This window comes from Ailuropoda melanoleuca, chromosome 5 (assembly GCF_002007445.2).
Source record: "Ailuropoda melanoleuca isolate Jingjing chromosome 5, ASM200744v2, whole genome shotgun sequence".
Classification (NCBI taxonomy): Eukaryota; Metazoa; Chordata; class Mammalia; order Carnivora; family Ursidae; genus Ailuropoda; species Ailuropoda melanoleuca.
This window is the reverse complement of record NC_048222.1, coordinates 75,274,796-75,292,685: the sequence shown is the minus strand read 5'-3', so window position 1 is coordinate 75,292,685 and position 17,890 is coordinate 75,274,796. Positions and strand designations below refer to the sequence as shown.

The window sequence follows — 17,890 nt, the reverse complement described above, 5'->3', positions numbered from 1 at the left end:
GCCTTAAGTTTTGTCTGCCCTGTTCACATATGTATCCCCAGCACCTAAGCAGAAGGTCAGGCACAGGGACGCCTCGGTGGCTCAGTCAGTTAAGCGTCTGCCTTCGGCTCAGATTGTGATCCCCGGGTCCTGGGACCTAGCCCTGTGTTGGGCTCCCTGCTTAGTGGGGAGCCTGCTTCACCCTCTGCCTCTGCCTGCCATTCCCCCTGCTTGTGCTCCCTCTCTCTGACAAATAAATAAATAAAATCTTAAAAAAAAAAAAAAAGAAGATGGTCAGGCATATACCAGATACCGACAGTATTTGTCAAACGAATGATGTTGTCAGAGTTGGAAGGGACCGTGGCAATAAACCAACTGCCCCAACTCTCCTTCCTACCTTGATTTCACAACTGAGGGAGAACTTTAGAGAGGACATGTGCTTCACTCAAGGCCACAGTGCCTCAGTGACAGTTGAGGCCTAGGGACCCCCACCTCCTGCCTATCCATCTCTCCTAGCACCCTCTCCCCCCACATATACACACTTGCAATTACAGGAAAGCTCCAGGTCCCAGTGCTGGACAGTGATTGATTCCTTCGTCTTAGTTTTTGAGACAGCAGGTTAGGAAAGAACACAACCAACCAGTAAGCCCTGGACGATTTTTTTTTTTTTTAATTTGGAAGAGGAGGGGTTCCATACCCAGAGGGTGCCATACCCAGTGGGGGTTCCATACCCAGACCGTCGTGGCGGGCACCGTGGACACACACCTACAGTGTGAGCCTGATGCCTGGCAGGCAGTTATCTCTACTTGGGTTTGTCCTTCGGCTCACTGCTTCCGGCTCTGGGGGTCTGGTAATTGGGCGAGTCCTGGTAATTTTGGGTCATGAATTGGGTGCTTGCTTCAGGTTCGCTCAGGTGGAAGCGGTTCAGGAATTTGTCCATTTTCCAAGAGCCTGGAAGGACAAACAGACCAGAGGAAGGCAGTGAGGAAGAGCCATGGACTGGATGCTGGCAGGGCCCGACAGGGAGGCCAGCTCTGGGGGAAATGGAGACAGCAAGTAAGGACCTTGGCCATTGGGCTGAGGGTGTCAGAGTCCCTGGGGGCGCCTTCTGGGTCCTAGCTGGATGTTAGCAGAGTGGGAAGAGGCTGCTCCGCAGGGAACAAAGGGGACTGAGTCTGGACTGGGTCGGGTCTGGACTGCCTTTGGTCTCCTTCCCCAGGGCCCTTTATTTGGCATAACTCTGCCTCCTCACTCACATGCAGAAAGGAAATGCCCCATTGGGTGGGCTGCCCACTTCCTCCACCCACCCCTCTTTTTTCGCAGGCTCTCCTGACCCCATGACTGAGGCCTTAATGCTTCTTTCCTTCACACCTGGTAACCCCAGCTGCTGGGGCTGAGACTGGCCCAAGAGTCCATGCTAGGGTTCTCCCTACTCCCAAGCACCTGGATCCTGCGGGAACAGAGTATGGGTGAGAAGTCCCCGGTTGGTGCCCAGGTGCTCTTCGAGGGGAAAAAAGCACAGGGGTGTGGGGGGAGGTGGCTCTTCTGGGGCAAGTGTGGACAGGCCTAGCATCAGGGCAAGGAGGGCGCAGCCTCAGGCACTGGGGAGAAGCTGAGGGAAGTGGTCACAAGCATATTCCCACGCTCTTGTTTCCCAAACCCTGGGCCCCAGGCACCCTCTGTGCGTGATTGCCAGCTACGATCCAGGATGCCCAGTTTAACTTGAATTTGAGATAAACAACAAATAATTTGTAAGTCTGTCCCTCGTATTGCATGAAGCATACTTAAAAATTCATTCCTTGTTTATCTGAAATTCAAATTTAACTGAGCATCCTGTATTTTTTATCCTTTTCTTTTTGGCTAAATCTGCCAACCTTCCCCGGGTGGAGGGAGTGCTCAGGGAAGACCTTGGCCGGAGCAGAGCTAGGCAGTGACAGATAGGCCGTGGCCCGGCAGAGAAGAGCAATCTCTAAGGCACATAGAGAGCACGGCAACAGTGGCAGCCTAGCCTTCCTCTCAGAGCTGCCCTTTCTCCACCTGTGGTCCTCTGTCTGCACCCTCTACCCTTTTCAACAAGGAAGAAAGCAGTCCCTTGAAGTGCTGTTACTCCACTTATCATCCTGCCCCCCCAGGGGGTGTTTGGGCTTCAAAGATGATTTCAAGGAAAACAAAAACGTTTTAATCCAAAGAAACAAGACAATAATAATGATAATGCAAATAATATTAATAATAGTAATAACACATCTATATAGTGCTTCCTATGTGCCAGGAACTCCATGCATATTCATACACTTAATCCTCACCAAGGGAGACTATTTTTATCCCCAGTGCACAGATGGGAGGATGGGGCACAAGATGGGGTTCCGGTGAGGATGCTTCTTAGGGGCAGGGATGGAGGAAAGGGCTTCTTCAGGTTCCCGCAGGTCCGATCTGGTGACTGCATGCTCAGACTAGGGAGAGAGACGCTGGACCCTGGGATAGCCTCTCCTGGGGGGAGACTGCTACTGGGTGACAGGTGGGTGACTGAGCACAGTGGGGTCTTCCACTGGGATGGGAGGCAGGGAGGCACAGGCCTGGCATGGCCTTCACAGCCAGAAAGCTGGATGGAAAAGAACTGTGGTATCATGATCCTGGGAAAGCGTGTGCATGTGTCTATGGTTGTGTGCGTGTGTGTGTGCGCGTGCACGCGTGTGCAAGCCAGTAAAAGGGCTCATGGGTGAACTGGTGTGTGACAGGCATGGGGACAAGGGGGCCTTCCCCACTGAGTGGGGCAGGAAGAAACCTTGATGGCCAGGAGGGAATTGAAACTCTCATCACGAGATCAGGGCAAGTTGGTGGAAAGAAATCCCCTGTACCCTGAGGGAGATCGTGCCCTCCTCCTGCAGACTTTGCCTTCCCTTAGCTCAGAGGGCTTCTCTTGATGGAGCTTGGAGTGCCCTTGGAGACTCCCAGCACCTTCCTGGTCACATTTCCGACAATGCTGTGGTTCTTGGGCAGCTCCTCAAACCAGCCCGTGTCCCTCAGGAGAGCGGGTATGGCGCTGCTGGCTGCTAGCCTCCCGCTGCCTCCTCCCCTGGCTTGGCCGTGACTCCTCACACCCCCGTTTCCTGCCACAAAGGGCAAGAGGAACTGACCCTGTGCTAGTTCTAGAAGGAAGATGGGTGAGTCAGACCCTCAGGAGTGTGTGTGTGGGGAGAGATGGGGAGCTGGGAGGCTGTGGCTTCGTGGTCACCATGTGGAGGAAAGTCCCATCCTGTATGGCACTGCTCTGTCCTGTCCGGAGCTGCAGAGAGGCTGCTGCCACACGGGAAGAGGGCGGTGCTGCCGTCTAAGCTCAGGCCACTCCCCTTGCACACTTGGGCCCACCCAGATGGGCTCTTCCTTGGCCCGGGGCAGGGGTAGTGAGTGCACTGCAAATGCCTCTGTGGCTGGAGGGAGAAAGGAGGAGGGTATCTGCGCCTGTGTCCTGAGCCACCCAGTGGCTGGAACACGGAGGCCTGGTCTCCTCAGGGTGGGGCCGCTGCATGTGATGTGCTGGTTGTTCCCTGCACAACCCTAGGGGGCCCCATTCCCATCCCGCAAAGCCTTATGCCTCGGCTGTGCCCAGAGGCTGGTCTCTCACCTACTGGTTGGTGCCAATAGGGACGATGTTGGCGATGAAGGATATTAGATGTGAGAGATGTTCCAGAAATGGGCCAAGGGAAAAGATGGGTAAGCTTACCTAAAGCCGTCAGGGGTTTCTGAGCCACCACCGTGTGCCTGTCTCTCCTAGACAGTGACTTCAACAACCGGGAGAGGGGCTCCAAGACTTCAGCTACTCATCCTCGGAGCTTCAGTCCCAGGGGCTGCAATGGCTAGAATGTTCAGGAATCGCCCTGGGGCAGGTCTTGGCATCATTCTCTGCCCCCAGCTGCCCCAGTCTGTGGGGCTGGCTTAGCACTGTTTGGGAGCGGTTCATCACATGGGACTGCACAGGCCCGTTGGGCCTATCAGGGTTAAGCAGGCATCCCAGGACCGAGAAATATTCTCCTGCCCAGCCCCTCCTCCTTGGAGGACTCCTGAGAATGCGGAGGACAGTTCCTCTGCTAGAAGGGGTTAAGCTCTGGGCTGAGGGCAATCTGACACCCCAACTGACAGCCGCTTCCTCGAGTCTGCTGGGCGTGGGGGGGTTTGCTTGCACCGAGGCCCTACTCCTGCCCTCAACGGGTTTCTAATACAAGCTAATGAATGCTGGACTAGTCACAGGCTAGGTCTTCACAGAGTGACCTTGGCCAGCAGCACAATTCTGCAGCTCCTGGCAGATGGCGTCCCATCCTGAGCATGCGCCTGTCCTCTTTATCAGGCCCACCCTTAAGACTTCTCCGTGTGTCCCCACTCTAGCCAAGGGACATTTCGCCCCTGACTTGCTGTTTGGTCCTCAGTGGGCCCTTAACTGTTTCTCTCTCTGCCCAGGAAGTGGGGGCTTCCGTTCAGGTGGGCTGGAGAACAAGGGGGCGGCCTCCTCAGAGCTGTTTTGGGAGTTCAGCTGCTTGAGCCTCTGCTGGTGAGCAGCCACCCTGTCCCCCAAGATGGGTGAGTTACATCTAACCCTGTCTCCCCGCCTCCCCCCCCCCCCCGTTTCCCTAGGGGCACCGTTGCTTCTTGTCAGGGGACAGTGGCCCTGAAGAAAAAACAAAAATTGAACGCCAGCCTAATAACCGCCCCATCGAGCGCCCGGCTCAGGTCTGTAATTTGTCTGGCTCTTCGCAGGGCTGGCTGCAGTGATAGCAGCACTGATGCCTTTCCTCTGAGATTAATGATGTCCTGGTGGTGGTAGGCGGGAGGCCTGGGCCTCTTAGTTTTTGTGCCATTAAATGACATCCAGAGACTTCCACTCAGGAGCTGGAAAGCCCTCGTTCCATCACATCCAATTACTCCTGAAGAATATTTGCTGAGTGGCTGACCCTGCTGGTTTGAGAGGCTTGGGGCAGAGGGGACCACTTTGACTTTGGCAGGAGTGAGAGGGTGCGGATGCTGGGGAGGGGGGTTCCAAGGTGGGCAGGGGTTACCCAGCTTCTCTGGAGCACTCAGGAGGATTGGAGAGTGGAAGTACAATTCCTAATTACCCACTAATGGATCACCCAGGATGCCTCCCTCCCTCCTGGGGTTGGGGGTGGGGATGGAGATGGGGGTTGGGAAGGGAGCAAGAGAGGAGGCTCCAAGCTGTTGATCTGAGCTTCCGGTGATCAAGTCCAGTATTTGCTGGTGGCAGGCTAGAGCTGTGGGTGAAATTGGGGGATGCTCTGTGGTTTCCCAATGATCTGGTCAATACTGGGGGTGTGTGTGTGTGTGTGTGTCTGTGTGTGTGTTTGGGGCTGGTCTACAGGCGGGGGGGCCCCTTCCTTCTATCTTTGCCTCCACCGTTTACTTTTTCCTCACTGCTGCCAGGCTGGGGTTTTCTCCCAGCCTCTGGCCCTCCACAGCAGTGCCTCCTCCTGCTGACACTGCTTGGAGTTCTGCTGCCTTCCTGCCCTTGGCCTGTGCTTTCAAACATTTCCCCGAGATGCCCATTGTCTCAATCACCCACGGTGCCCCTCAGGCCTTTAGAGGCCACAAGCAAGCCTTAAACTCCACCATGTGGCAAGGCTCAGCCTGTCTCTCTTCTCTGACCCCTGTGGGTGGGTGGCTCACCCAGGAGCTGGTCAATTCAGGTGTCTGTAGTGCTGGGGAGTGGGTTATGGTCACCGGGTCCAGAACCCAAGGACCCTTCTCTGCCCCTCCCATCCCATTTTGCAAGGAGCAGTCTCTCTGCAGGCCTCTGAGACTGCCCCAGTGAGGCGGTGACTGAGGCTGATGTGGCCTGTTAGTTCCCCTGGCACTGTGGCACCATCCTGGGCTCACCCCCTTGGAGAGGCTTCTGGAACAAATGGTGGCACGTCATCTTGTGGGCAGAAAGGGGATTTCCGCTGCTCACTCGTGAGAGGAGCTTGGGGCCATGAGGTCGGCTCGTGATGCCCCTGGGCCAGGTGGCTGAGGTGTGGCATGATGCAGACCACAGCTCCTGGGAGTTCTAGTCTCTACACAGTGCTTGTCTGTAGCGTTCTCCAGGGAAGGGGCCTGAGGGTTCGTCTCGGGAGGCTGCTGCTGCTAGCCAAGGACACCCAGGGCTTCGGGATGGACTTGCGCCTTCTTTGTCCCCACCCCAGGGCCCAGAAATCTGGTGGTCTTGGTGAGGGGAGAGGGAATGTGGGTAAGTGGGCGACAGGAGCAAAGAGGTTGCCCCAGATATCAGAAGAAAGGTAATTTGTTCTTAACTGTGGATCCTGGGTCGACCAAGCCATCACTGTTCTGGGCTTCAGTCTCCTCGTTCACCTGGTGGGAGCAATGGCCGTGGTCTGCCCACCACACAGGGTCCAGTAGCTGGGTGAGGGGAAGACCAGGGAGAGTCAGGGCAGGCTGGTAGAGAGTCTGGGCACAAGTGGTCCTGCCCGCCCGCTCGGCGTTGGGACAGGGAGGATGTGGATGCCAAAACTGTCATTTGTGGGCATGACGCTCACAGAGGTGGCTGTCTTTTCAGGTGTTAAAGGAAGTTGATGATGAGTTGAATATGGGGGTGTGAGAATGTGCAGCTGTGTGTGTGTGTGTGGCTTGTGAATGTGCATACGTGGGTGTGTCCCATACACAAACATCCTCATTGACTCAAAGTTCACAGTGGGCTGAGCACAGGGACCGGTGGTAAAGAGGAAATCTACAGCAGAGGTGAGCTTCTCCCTCAAGGAATTGAGTCTCATGGTGGAAGTGACCCTTGCAAGTGAAAAATGATTGAGTAATATAAAGAGATAAAAGTGGGTGACTAAGGAGGCACAACAAAGTGTCACTGAGTGTGTAGAGAGAGACGGTGGCAGGGGAGGGCGGGGTCAAGCCCGCAAGAGAAGACCACCCTATGGGAAAGCATCCTGGGGCCATCAGCAGGACTGGTGTTCTGCAGGCAAGCAGGGCCCTTGGACTCAGGGAAGGGGAGAAATGGTCTACCCAGATCAGCGGGCAGAGGCAAATCAGTCGCTGGGGGGAGCTTGGGGGGCACTGACGTGAGTGGGAGTTAGTGGCTGTCTGGCAGCATGTGGTCTGGAAGGGTGCACGGGATGAGGTGGGAGCCAGCATCGTGTGTCTTCGGACACATCCCCTTGGCTCATTCAGTTGGTTCCTCTACAATGTAGAAGTCTAGATGCCGAATCCAAGGCTGCTGTGAGGAAGATGCAGGGTCAAACCATCATGAATCACAGATGAGCCCAGAGGCCAGATTCTGGGCCTTGGGCAGAGAAGGTGGGGGAGGGGGGCTGGAGGCAGAGGAGCAAGTCCAGTGTGTTGCAGGCCCAAATTTGGGAAGGCGAGGTGTGGCCTTTGGGACAAATGTCAGTGAAACTGGGCCAGCCCTGGTCAGAGGACACCAGTTCGGGCTCTTTCAGCTTCACCGTTGTTCCCTGTTTGGGATGTGATCGTGCTCGAGCTATTTGAATATCTCCCTCCGCTCGCTCTGTGAGATCCAATGATCCGCAGAGCTACACCAGGTGACAGCATGGACATCCATGGGAGCAGGGTCCGGGTCCACATGGCTCACTTCTGTGCCCACAGCACCTAGAACACTGCCTCACATACACTTGGCATCATCCCAACGAATGCAGAGGGCATTTGTGAATCATGCCCAGCACGGTGGGGAAAATGGCAGGGAGAGGAAGGAGCTGTGTAAAGGCAGGAGGAGTGGGGAAGGCAGGACTTCATAAACTAGAAGCAAGGTGGCTCCAAATCCACTTCTAGGGCCCTTGCTGTGGTCCTGGCAGACCAGTATCTGATGGAAAGCCTCCACCCAGAAGTGTGTGGAGTTGGCTAGGCTAGTCAAGTCTGATCACTTGCTCCCTGCACGTGTCTCACAGAACTCAGAGGTGGGGGGAACTCGGTAAGCTGGGAGCAAATCTGTTAAGGGTCATTCAATGGTAGACCAACTAGTCCAATCCCTTATCTTGATGATGTAGAAACTGAGGCCCAGAGATGTGAGGTGGCTTGTCCAAGGTCACACAATGGATATATCCAGCTCTCCCATCAGCTGACCCTGTATATGCTGTCTTGAGGTCACAGAATAAAGGGAAAACACGGAGAGGGTTTCAGCCCCTGGCAATGAGCTATGTTCCCTAGTCCCATGGTCACACAAGTTCAACTAGGATCCATCCAAAACTTCTCATTCACATCTAAGTCCTCATCCAAAACTGTCATTCACACCTAAGTCCTAGGGAGGGAAGGACCCAATAGGACCGGCTCAAGTCAACTATCCCTTACGGATGCCTTTCTACCTGGTTCTTGCATAGTGACTTTCCCCTCTAATTTCTGGAATCTGTTCCTACCTGTGCATCCAGGAAACACCAGGGGCTGGTTATACCATGCATACCCTAGGGCTCTCCTGCCCCTCCAAGGATACCTTCCCATGGAACGAAAACTAGACCGAAGTAAGCCCCCGGGCCTGTGTCCCGTGGCTCCCGGTCCTGGCCTCCTGAGGGCTGGGCCAGCCTGGGGCTCCACGAGCACGGTGCCGGTGTTTCACAGGGCTCCAGGAGTTCCAATGATGCGCAAGCGCAGCTCCTGCTTTTGCCATAGCCCCCAGCTTCATCTGGGCACACAGCTCCACGCTCCTGGCGGCCCCCTGTGCTCTCGCTCCTCTCAGTCCTGCCCACCGCTCCAGCTTAGTCATCTCTGAAGAGGGGCTTTTGTGTTTCGCCTCTCCCATGGCCAAGGTCTAACGGCTCTTCATGGCGCCCGCCAAGGTTGTGCCTCTGCTGGGCTGTCGTGAACCTGCGCGACTGACCATCCCCCTTCCTCCTTTCATGCCCTCACTGTTCCTCACAGGGGTGCTCCTTCTCACTTTTAAAAAATAATCTTTGCATCTGTGGTTTCTCCAGCTCAGAGCTTCCTCTCTCTTTCACTCAAGGATTCACATGTCCTCCTTCTCCTGGGCCCAGCCAAGGCCACACCACTTCCATGTAGCCTCAGGGCCATACAGGCTTGTAGATCGTCCAGATCCAACCCCTCATTTTCTAGATGGGGAAACCGAGGCTCAGAGAGTATAGCTGATTTGCCCAAACATCAAATCACTAGCTGGAGACTGGAAATACAGATTTCCTCACCCTGCAGTAAAATACCTTTGCAATTCTCCTAGCTAAAGAGGGTGTGTCTTCTTGGAGGGAAGGGAATCCTAGGAACCTACAGACAATCCTTAACTGCACTTGCTCTCCAGTTGTCCTTACAGGCAGAAACACAATTAAATGCTTAATTATAAGCTGCTTTGCATTGTTATTTAAGTGTTTTCCAAGCAGACTGTAAGCCCCCTGAGGGCAGGGAACATTCTCTGTGCTGTGGGATCCTGTCCTCTCCTAAACCCCTAGCTAGGAGGACCAGGCACCAGAGGGGTCATATGGTGGGAGCAGTCCCTGGCCTGGCTGGAGAGCTCTCCTGGGAGGATAATTTTCCCACCTCCATTTCTGGCAGCAAGCAAAATGGCACGGAAGTCAAGGGACTCTGTCCAGTTCCTAAGTTTTCATGTAGATGAGAGGTGTGTGTGTGTGTGTGTGTGTGTGTGTGTGTGTTGGGGGGGGATGCACAACAAACTGCGGTTTGGGCCAAGATTCAAAGGGGCTAACAGTGGGTGTCAGGCTGGATAGGTTTTGAGCTTCCTTGCCTGCTGCCAGCGTCACAGGAAGGGCACACAGGCCACTGTGTTTTCTGGAGGACGGGTTAGGATCAAACGCGAGGACCGCAGCCAAGGCAGGGGCAAGTGTCTTTGCCGCATGCACCTCCCTTCTTCCTTCACCCCTTTCACGCTCCTCCTGGCTTCACCTACTGCTCTCTCCTTTCCCCTGCCACCCCACCCCTCAGAAGGCCCTTGATCTTGCGGGAGGCTCTTCCAGGGGACAGTCTGAGCACGATCCCGCCCCCCGCCCCACCCAGGGTGTGGGCTTTGTGACTATGATGTCTAACGTGGGACTCAGAGGCACTGCCTTCCTTTGTGGGGGAACGTGGTGGGCTGAGGTGCTACTTCCCAGCCTCCAGAAAGCGCAGTGCCTGGACTGGTGGAAGGGGGCTCATGATGTCCGAGATGAGAGGGAGCCAGGGAACTGGAGAAATTCGTCTTGGCTTGGGCAAGATACATTTTTCTTTTCCTTCTCTCCTTGTATCTGGATTTGAAAGTTCGTCTTTGGGAAAGCGGTTTAAACAGATTTACAGATTGGCGAGGTGCTGAGGGCACCTGGGGAGGGTTCACCAGTGGAAAGGTTGCACCAACTCTGCTTTCAGGGCAGCCCAGAGTCTTCTGTGATTGGTGGCTCCTGCTCGGCACACCTGAAGGCCTCCTTCGCTCAGCGAGTGCCTTTCCGGGCTCCAAGTTCCTCTCCTCTGGGGCCTCGGGCAACAGGCTTGTAACAATACCTTCCCCGTCTTCCCAGTGGGTGGAAGTTGGTCAGGGTCACTGGGTGAGAGCAAATGGCTGATGACACCCACCCACCCACTCACCCTTCTGCCAGCCTGGGGGATGTGCTGTCTGCACTCTCAAGATGGCATTTCCACGTTATCTTCCCTTCCCCCAATGGGGGAAATGATAGTGCATACAGGGATTACTTTATTTCCCAATTTCTGAAGAGCAATCCAAAGCTCAGAGAGGGGGCATGGCTCACACAGAAGCAGGTGAGTCGCCTGAGGCATTGCAGTGGCCAGATGGCCACGGGTCTTCCCGCTCCCCAGCTCTGGTGGGAGTGGGACCAAGGCCACCATCAGTTTGCCATTAGGAAGCTACAGGGAGTGGATCCTCTCCAGGGTGCCAGAAGGGCTGCTCAGAGAAGCTAGTGGAAGGGGCATGGCTGGGGAAGTGTTTGCCCCACCACTGAGGTAGTACTGGGCAGACAGGACAATTAACGACCAATGAAGGCAGACTGGCAGGGTGGCATTCCAGGGCCCTCTTGCCCAGATCGGACTCAATTATAGGGTACAATTACCTGCAGAAGTGCTGTGGGGTAGCTGCCTGCACATGCCATTCGAGGCTGAGCTGGGGAAATGCTTCTCTCCCTGGCTTCAGTTTATCCCTTTGGGACCCAGCCTCAGAGACCTGCCCACCCAGCAAAAGCCACCATCTTGGTCTGTGGGATTTACTTCTGGAAGGAGACCACATCTGATGCCGACACCTCCCTTAGGACACTCATTCCAGTCTACTGCCAAGAAAGGCCACCCTTTGACTCTGGCCTCCAAGGCTCATGGATAGGGGTCAAGGTCCCAACTTCACCATGAATGCACAAGCATCCACTTCCACCCCAGAATTCGCACTGGCTTTGGCAGATGGGAAGGCCTTACCTCGAGTTTTGTTTTCTTTGGAGTGGAGAGAGATGTTCTGTGTTTGCTGAAGATAGACGAAGAACTGGTAGCGGTGGAAGCCACTTTGTGCTGGTGGGGACGGAGGCTGGTAGGCTGGGGGCAGAAGAAGGACAAAGCGTGGGCCCCCACCCCGCAGTACCCACAACCTCATGGCTGCCCCGGGCCAGAGGAAAAGAGAATCCTTTGTGCCTTTCAGGGTCCCCCCTGGGGTCCCAGCTGGGGGCCTACCCATCACAAACCATTAGGATGTATCTTTGGCAGGACCTCAGCTTTGGTAGCTGCCCTTAGGAAGGACCTTATTTTGGGCAACACGGGGAGGAGGAGGAGGTGTGGGCTGCTTGAGGGTCTTGGGCGCTGCTGGGACTCCCCGGGCCTCTCCTGGCCAGCAGGTGTTGGTGTTATCCCTGTGCTGCTTTAGTCTACCCTGATGGATTTCCTGCCTCAAGAGAAACCCATCTTCCTCTGTGAGCGCGTTTGGCAGTGGATTTTTATTTATTTTTTCAGCATTTCCTTATGAACTCAATTCCGAAAGAAGCCAATTTCTTGGCTGGATCCGGAGGATCTGGAAGTGGTTACGGGGGTGGGTGGGACTCGGTTCAAAGGTTTGATCATGGAAGTGTAGGATCTGGGTGCTCGGGGCACTGGGAGCCCACTCAGGCTCTTCCGGAGGAGAAGGCCTATCTATCTCCCTCCCTTTTGCCCTCGGTGCAGGAGGCAGATCTATTTCTGGGGTAGGGGGGAGCTGAGGTGGGGACATCTCTCATTCTTTCCCCAAGTCTATGCAGGGGTTTTGTGGGCCAGACTTTTGCGGTTGGTTCCAGTTGGGCCTCCTTCCAAACTGTGCCTCTGCCTCCTCCCCTTCGCTCTCCTCATCTCCCCTTCCAGAGAGGCAGAAATCTTCCTGGGGGTGGGTGGGGGTGGAGTGTGTGCAGTGAGGATGCTGGTGGGAGGGAGTGTTGGTACTTTATGGCCCCCTCCCTCTCCCGGTCATTAGACAAGAGCCACTCGCTATTTGGAGCTGTTGGAAGCGTTCTTCATGGTGCACTTCCGGCCACTGGGGCCTCCAGCATGCTCACAGCCAGGGGAATTCCTGACTATTCATCTCTCCCTGACTTTTTGATTGCAGATTTGATATCCGTGCATGTGTGTGTGTGCGTGTGTATGTGTGTGTGCTGCGCATGCGCGTGAGGGCGTACGCCCGCACACACATTCAGAGTGAGCACAGCACAGGGTGTGCCAGGAGCCATGTGAGTTTGTATGGCTTGGGGTCTACACTGGTGCAGGTGCAGGTACCGGAAGAGCTGGTGTGCATGTTCTTGGAGGCTGATTGGGAGGGTCTCTGTCCTTGTGTGTGCAAATGTGGGTAAGTCATTGTTTTTTTCACAAACACGGCCAATGCTGAGGAAGACTTCTGAGCATAGGTGGGTGCTGGAGTGTGTCTTCACGTGCATGGCGTGTGGAGGGCAGAGGTAGCCGGGTCAGCTTTTGGCAAGGCTGCTGGGTGTGTGGGTTGCCAAGTACGCTTGACAGTGGGCATGTCGCACACTGCCAAAGAACTAGTGTCCCTGATTGTGTGTGCCGCAGGCCGCGATTGGACCTCACCGGTTCTGTGCAGCTGGGAATTTATCCTCAGGGGAGATGGAGACCCAGCCCCTTTCGCTAGGGCTTTCCTGAAGAAACCCCTCCAAAAGTAGAGCTGAGGGTCATGAGGAGGAAGGGAGGGGACACACACATGAGGAGCCACGTCTTGGTACCAGGCCCTGGCTACGTGCGTTCCCGTGCGACATCTCGTCAATCCTCAGCACAACCTGGTAAGATGAGTGTTATCCCCATTTTCTGGATGAGGAAATGGGGCTCTGAGAGGTGAAGTCAGGCTGATAGGAAGTGGTGAAGCTGGGATTTGAATCCAGGCCTATCTGATGTCTGACCCCACGTTGCGTCATGGAACTATGCGGCTCATTTGTCCTTTTGCTCAGCCCTCTTCGGAGGCCAGGTCTGCGCCTGAGCAATCCCTTCAAATTGAGGGGAGGGCATGCTCTTGCAGGGGGGTCTGACGGGGTGGGGAGGAGTGGAGCTGAGGGTGACAGGGGTGGGAAGGGGAGGGCATCAGAGAAAAGGGAGGCCTATGGGGCCTCATGCAAGCACATCTGGCACCGGGTGCAAGGGAACACAGGGAGGAGAGTGACCCAGCCAGTCCCTCCAGGAGAGCAGACCCCTGCATTTAATGCGGGCCCCACCCTTTACTGCTTGGGAGCCATGGGACAGGTGGGTCTGTGCCTGGCTTTCATTCTCTTTCAAATGGAGATATTGGCGGCAGTGGCCTCCAGGCTGTCGTGATGATTAATTATCTAATTGTGGAAGAGTAAACTAGCCCTGGTGGGTGGGCACTTTCCCACCACCAAGTCTCAACATTAAATTGCATTGTTAGGGTTCTTGCAGTCATGTCATTGCCCTGGCTGGGGCAAGAGGAATGGAGGGTCGTACTCACGTGACAACTCCTGGCCCTGGACCTTCCCTTTCTTTATATCAACGCCCTGCAATAAGAAGACAGGCACAGGTGTGGGTTACTCACTCCTGGGGCAGCAGAAGGCCACACCACACACTTCAGTCCAAATGGGTTTTGCTGACTTCTTTCTCTGAGGGAGTAAGATAGAAGAGTAGGGACGGTATGGCTGCTCCTGGGACACGTTGCCAGAACGGGGTTTGGAATGGTGTCTCAGGGGTCCAGGACAGACACAGGCACTGCTGAGGGTGGCCTGGGGGTGAGAGATGGACCCCCCCTGACCGCTGGAGAGAGTGACAGGATACTTCTGGAAGGGCCATTCCACTCCCATCATCTGTGCCCCTAGACTGGGCATGGGACACAAGTCTCTGCCTCTGAGGTCTGGTCAGATCTAAGGCAGGAGCTGACAATCCACACAGCCTTGCTAGGCCAACCTAGCCTCTCGGGCTCTCTTCTGGGCCTTCAGAACATTAGGCCAATGGCTGTCTGAGTAACCAGAAGGGCAGGGAGGGCAGGAGGAGGCTGGACCGCTGATTCTGAGGAAGCTTCTTCCCCAGCCTTGATTGGACTCAGCCCACAACCCCTGGCAGATTGTTTGGCCTCAGTTTCCCTCTTCTTCCTTCCCCTCCCTTCTCTCCTCTGCTCCGCGTCTGTGGGATAATGAGGCGATCGCGGGGGCGGGTGCTAATTATTGTTTGTGCAGGACTGGGAGATGCTCAGATGAAAGGGACTGGAGCCGGGCCCCTGGGTCCGTGCCACAGCTCGGGGGCCCCTAGGTGTGGGGTTTTATGGCCTTAATGATGGTGATTAGCATGGCTCTTCATCGGTTCTGCCAACACCTAACTGTGCCCTGGCCACCTTTCCACGAAGCCCTCCCTGTATGGCAAAGGTGCTCAGGATGAGGCTTTGGGAAGGGGGAGCTGTGAGACTTCTTCTCATTACTCTGCAGAGACTCAGGGTCAGCTGGGTGACCCAACCCCTAGGGTGGTTTATCCTCTACAGAATTAAAACCCCACCCCTCCTTCTTGAGCCCCCCTCCCCCTTCTCTTCCCCTCTGGGCTGTAGCTTGTCTACCGACTCTTCTTACTTTGGGTCTCCTTGGCTAGAACATCCCCTCCCCCAGGCTCCTCCCTGTCTGTCTAGGTTACCTTTGGTTGGGAGAAGGTGGGGAGACTGCAAATGGGCCCCTCCACCTTGGGCCCCCTTCCCACTTGGTTGTCTTCAGCCCGAACAGATGAGATCTCTGTCCTCTGGCACTCTTTCAGCCCCCCCCCCCCCCATGCAGTCTTGTCTGGTCGGGAGCATCCAGACAGCCTTTAAATTTAGTCCCTGGGACAGCAGGGCTCGTCCCAGCTGGGCCTTGGCCTGCTTTCAGCACGGTCCCCCACTCCCCCAGTATCAGGCCCTGTCTTACCCAGGACTGGCATGGGACCCAGCTGTGGCCAGGACTTGAGAAGTCAGGGGGCACTGGGGTAGGGGAAAGGGGTTGGGGAACAGAGGCCACTCTCCTTGATACCCATCTCTCTCAGGAGACGATGGGAGGGCCCAAGCCCGAGCAGCCACTCTCCCGAAATAGCTGCCTGGCTCTCTGGCGGCTCTAGAACGAGTGAGAGATGGGGGCCAAGCCCAGGGCGGCCCAGCCCAGCCAAGCCCGCTGTGCGCTCCCAGCCTCCCCCTCACTCCTCTCCAAGTCAGCCCAGCCAGCGGTTTGTTTCCACAAAACAACAGCAACCTAGGCTGGCTCTTTCTTGTCAATTCCCCACAGGTTTGGGTCCCACCCAGAGTGATCAACAGGCCTCTCTCCTCCGAGCGAGTGCAGGGAGGGCTGGGGAGGGGTGGTGGGTTGCTGGGGCCCGTAAGGTCAGGGAGTTTGTGCAGAGAAGGGTGGAAAGTCTGATCTGTAGCCTTGATCAGGGTGGAAAGGCTCTCCTTCCCCTCCCTTTCACTCCGGGGAGTCTTTTCTCATCAACTGGGGCCAGCTTGGCAAAGACATACGCACACCCGTGGATTCACTGAGTAAAGCCAGAGGCCCCTCCTGCCCGCCTTCCCTGGCGGAGCAGCCCTTGAGCTCCGCTGAGGCAGCTGCGGGCGGAGCTGGGAGCAGAGGGCACTGATGGCTTTAGAGTTCTTAGGGTCTCTCTGGAGCTTGTCCTATGGACAGGGGCTGGTCCTTGGAAGGATGAGCAGGGAAGGAAGGCTCTAAGGAAGAACCAGGCTATAGAGGGGCCTCCCCCAGAGCCTGTGGTCAGGGTGGCTGGTATTTACTCAAGCTGGGTTGAGGAATGGCTGAGCTTCCTGTGGCCATCAACCTTCCCTTATTGGTCTGTTCTGGGTGGGGGGAATGTGCCAAAATTTCTACCATTCAATCAATATGTGATAGGGGTCTTAGGAAACCAAACTCAAAGGGTGAGAAAGTTGACTCTCCAAGGGGCTCAAACTGTTTGTCCAGAGCCACAGAGTGGTGAGTGGGAGAATCCCAGAATATTCCAGGAGGAAGCAGCCTTAGACCCTTTGATCTTTGAGACCCACTAGCTGAAGATCTCATGTCTTTTGACACACAGTGCCATCCTATGCTCTTTCTACAACGTCATGACAATCCCATCGCTCCTCCAGGCAGCGTGGCTTTAGGAAGACTATTATTAAAATACACGGATATTACCTAGAGGCCTGAGGCCACAGTGGAAATGGTTACATGGTTCCCCACTTCCAGCCCCCCACCCCCATATGAAATCATGAGCTCTCCTAAAGTGTCTTCATGGATCAGAGTACCTCATTTAGCCTGAGATGACCTTAGGAAGCTGGAAATCTCTGGGGATGGATGAGATTCTGGAACATTTCTGGTGGGGAGGGGGGAATCTCTGATTCTGAGCACTTCCTAGGAAGACATGACTGACAGAAGGGCCCTGAGGGTGGGCTCAATGAACCTAGCATTTGAGGGACAGATACCATACCTGTCATGTCTGAGCAGACAGGAGTTTTGGAAAGAGGGCGTGCAGCAGGGAAGGGGCTGCTGAGAGCTCTCCTACACCTTGGCTTCCTCACCTAGAGCCCTCCTCCCTGGCCTTCTCCCCTCCCCCAGGTATACTGCTCCTCTTTAAGATGGGCCCAGCCCAGACAAAACCTCCTTTCCCTTACTATAGCTAAGACAGATTGACATTTTCAGAAGGAGCTTGTCTAAATGCTAAGGTTAAAAAAAGGAAATAATTATAGAAATTACAAACAGTGTAGAAATTGTCGGGTTTCTGATCCTCAAGAACACTGAAAAGCCCAGGGTGGCTTTTTCAGGATATCAGGACAGGAACACCTGAGGTGTTAGGATAGTGTGCTTGGGAGGATGTCCAGGGTCCTTCTAAGTGTCAGAGACTAGATGACCCTGGGGAAGCCATTCTTTGACTTATCAGCGTCCTCTGTCAAAGAGAGGAGAAGAGGGGTGGAAGATTGCTCAGGAGGCCCCTTAAACACTCAGGATATAAGAATAGTCTTTTCTTTTCCTTACAAGTTGGTCCCCAGTGTGTGTGTGCATGCATGTGTGCATGTGTGTGTGTGGAGGAAATGCACACGACTGTCTGGCATAGGAAGAGGCATGCATTATTCTAGTTGCAGAGAAGGAGCTTGACTCTATGAACACTTTGGAGGAATTTCTAGCTTTATAGACGTGAGATTTCCTTTCCAGCTGTCTCCAACCTCAGAACTCATAGCTTCTCTATCAAGTTAGTTTGGACCTGGCATGTGAGATGCTGAAGAGGAGTCAAAACTTGACTGAGAGTCATGGCGACCCCCGTCTTGGCCCAGGGTAGATACAGACTGTCCCACCAGACTTGCTCTGATCAGCTGGTGTCTGGTCAAGTAGAAAGCACAGTGCTGGAAGCTAGGGTCTTCTCTCCACTACTGTTAACTGACATTCGCAATGAGCTTTCAGTGTTTCTTCTCCAGGGCTCTAACCGATGCAACCATCTCACAGCAGCCCTTGCTTGGGAAGGGCAGAGCTCAGTCTCCCAACTCACTAGAAGGAAACCCAGAGAA

At 55.0% G+C, this 17,890-nt stretch overlaps 1 protein-coding gene across 1 annotated transcript in view; it reads right to left on the bottom strand.

The window, feature by feature from the left end:
* Window positions 1-631: 631 nt before the first annotated feature.
* PEBP4 (phosphatidylethanolamine binding protein 4) overlaps window positions 632-17,890 on the bottom strand; it is a 212,150-nt gene continuing 194,891 nt past the window's right edge. Inside the window, exons 7-9 of the mRNA XM_019794733.1 lie at window positions 13,853-13,898; window positions 11,344-11,457; window positions 632-930 (exon numbers count right to left, since the gene is read on the bottom strand). Coding sequence (XP_019650292.1) covers window positions 782-930; window positions 11,344-11,457; window positions 13,853-13,898 — 309 coding nt within the window. The 3' untranslated portion in view covers window positions 632-781. The remainder of the gene's footprint in view (window positions 931-11,343; window positions 11,458-13,852; window positions 13,899-17,890) is intronic.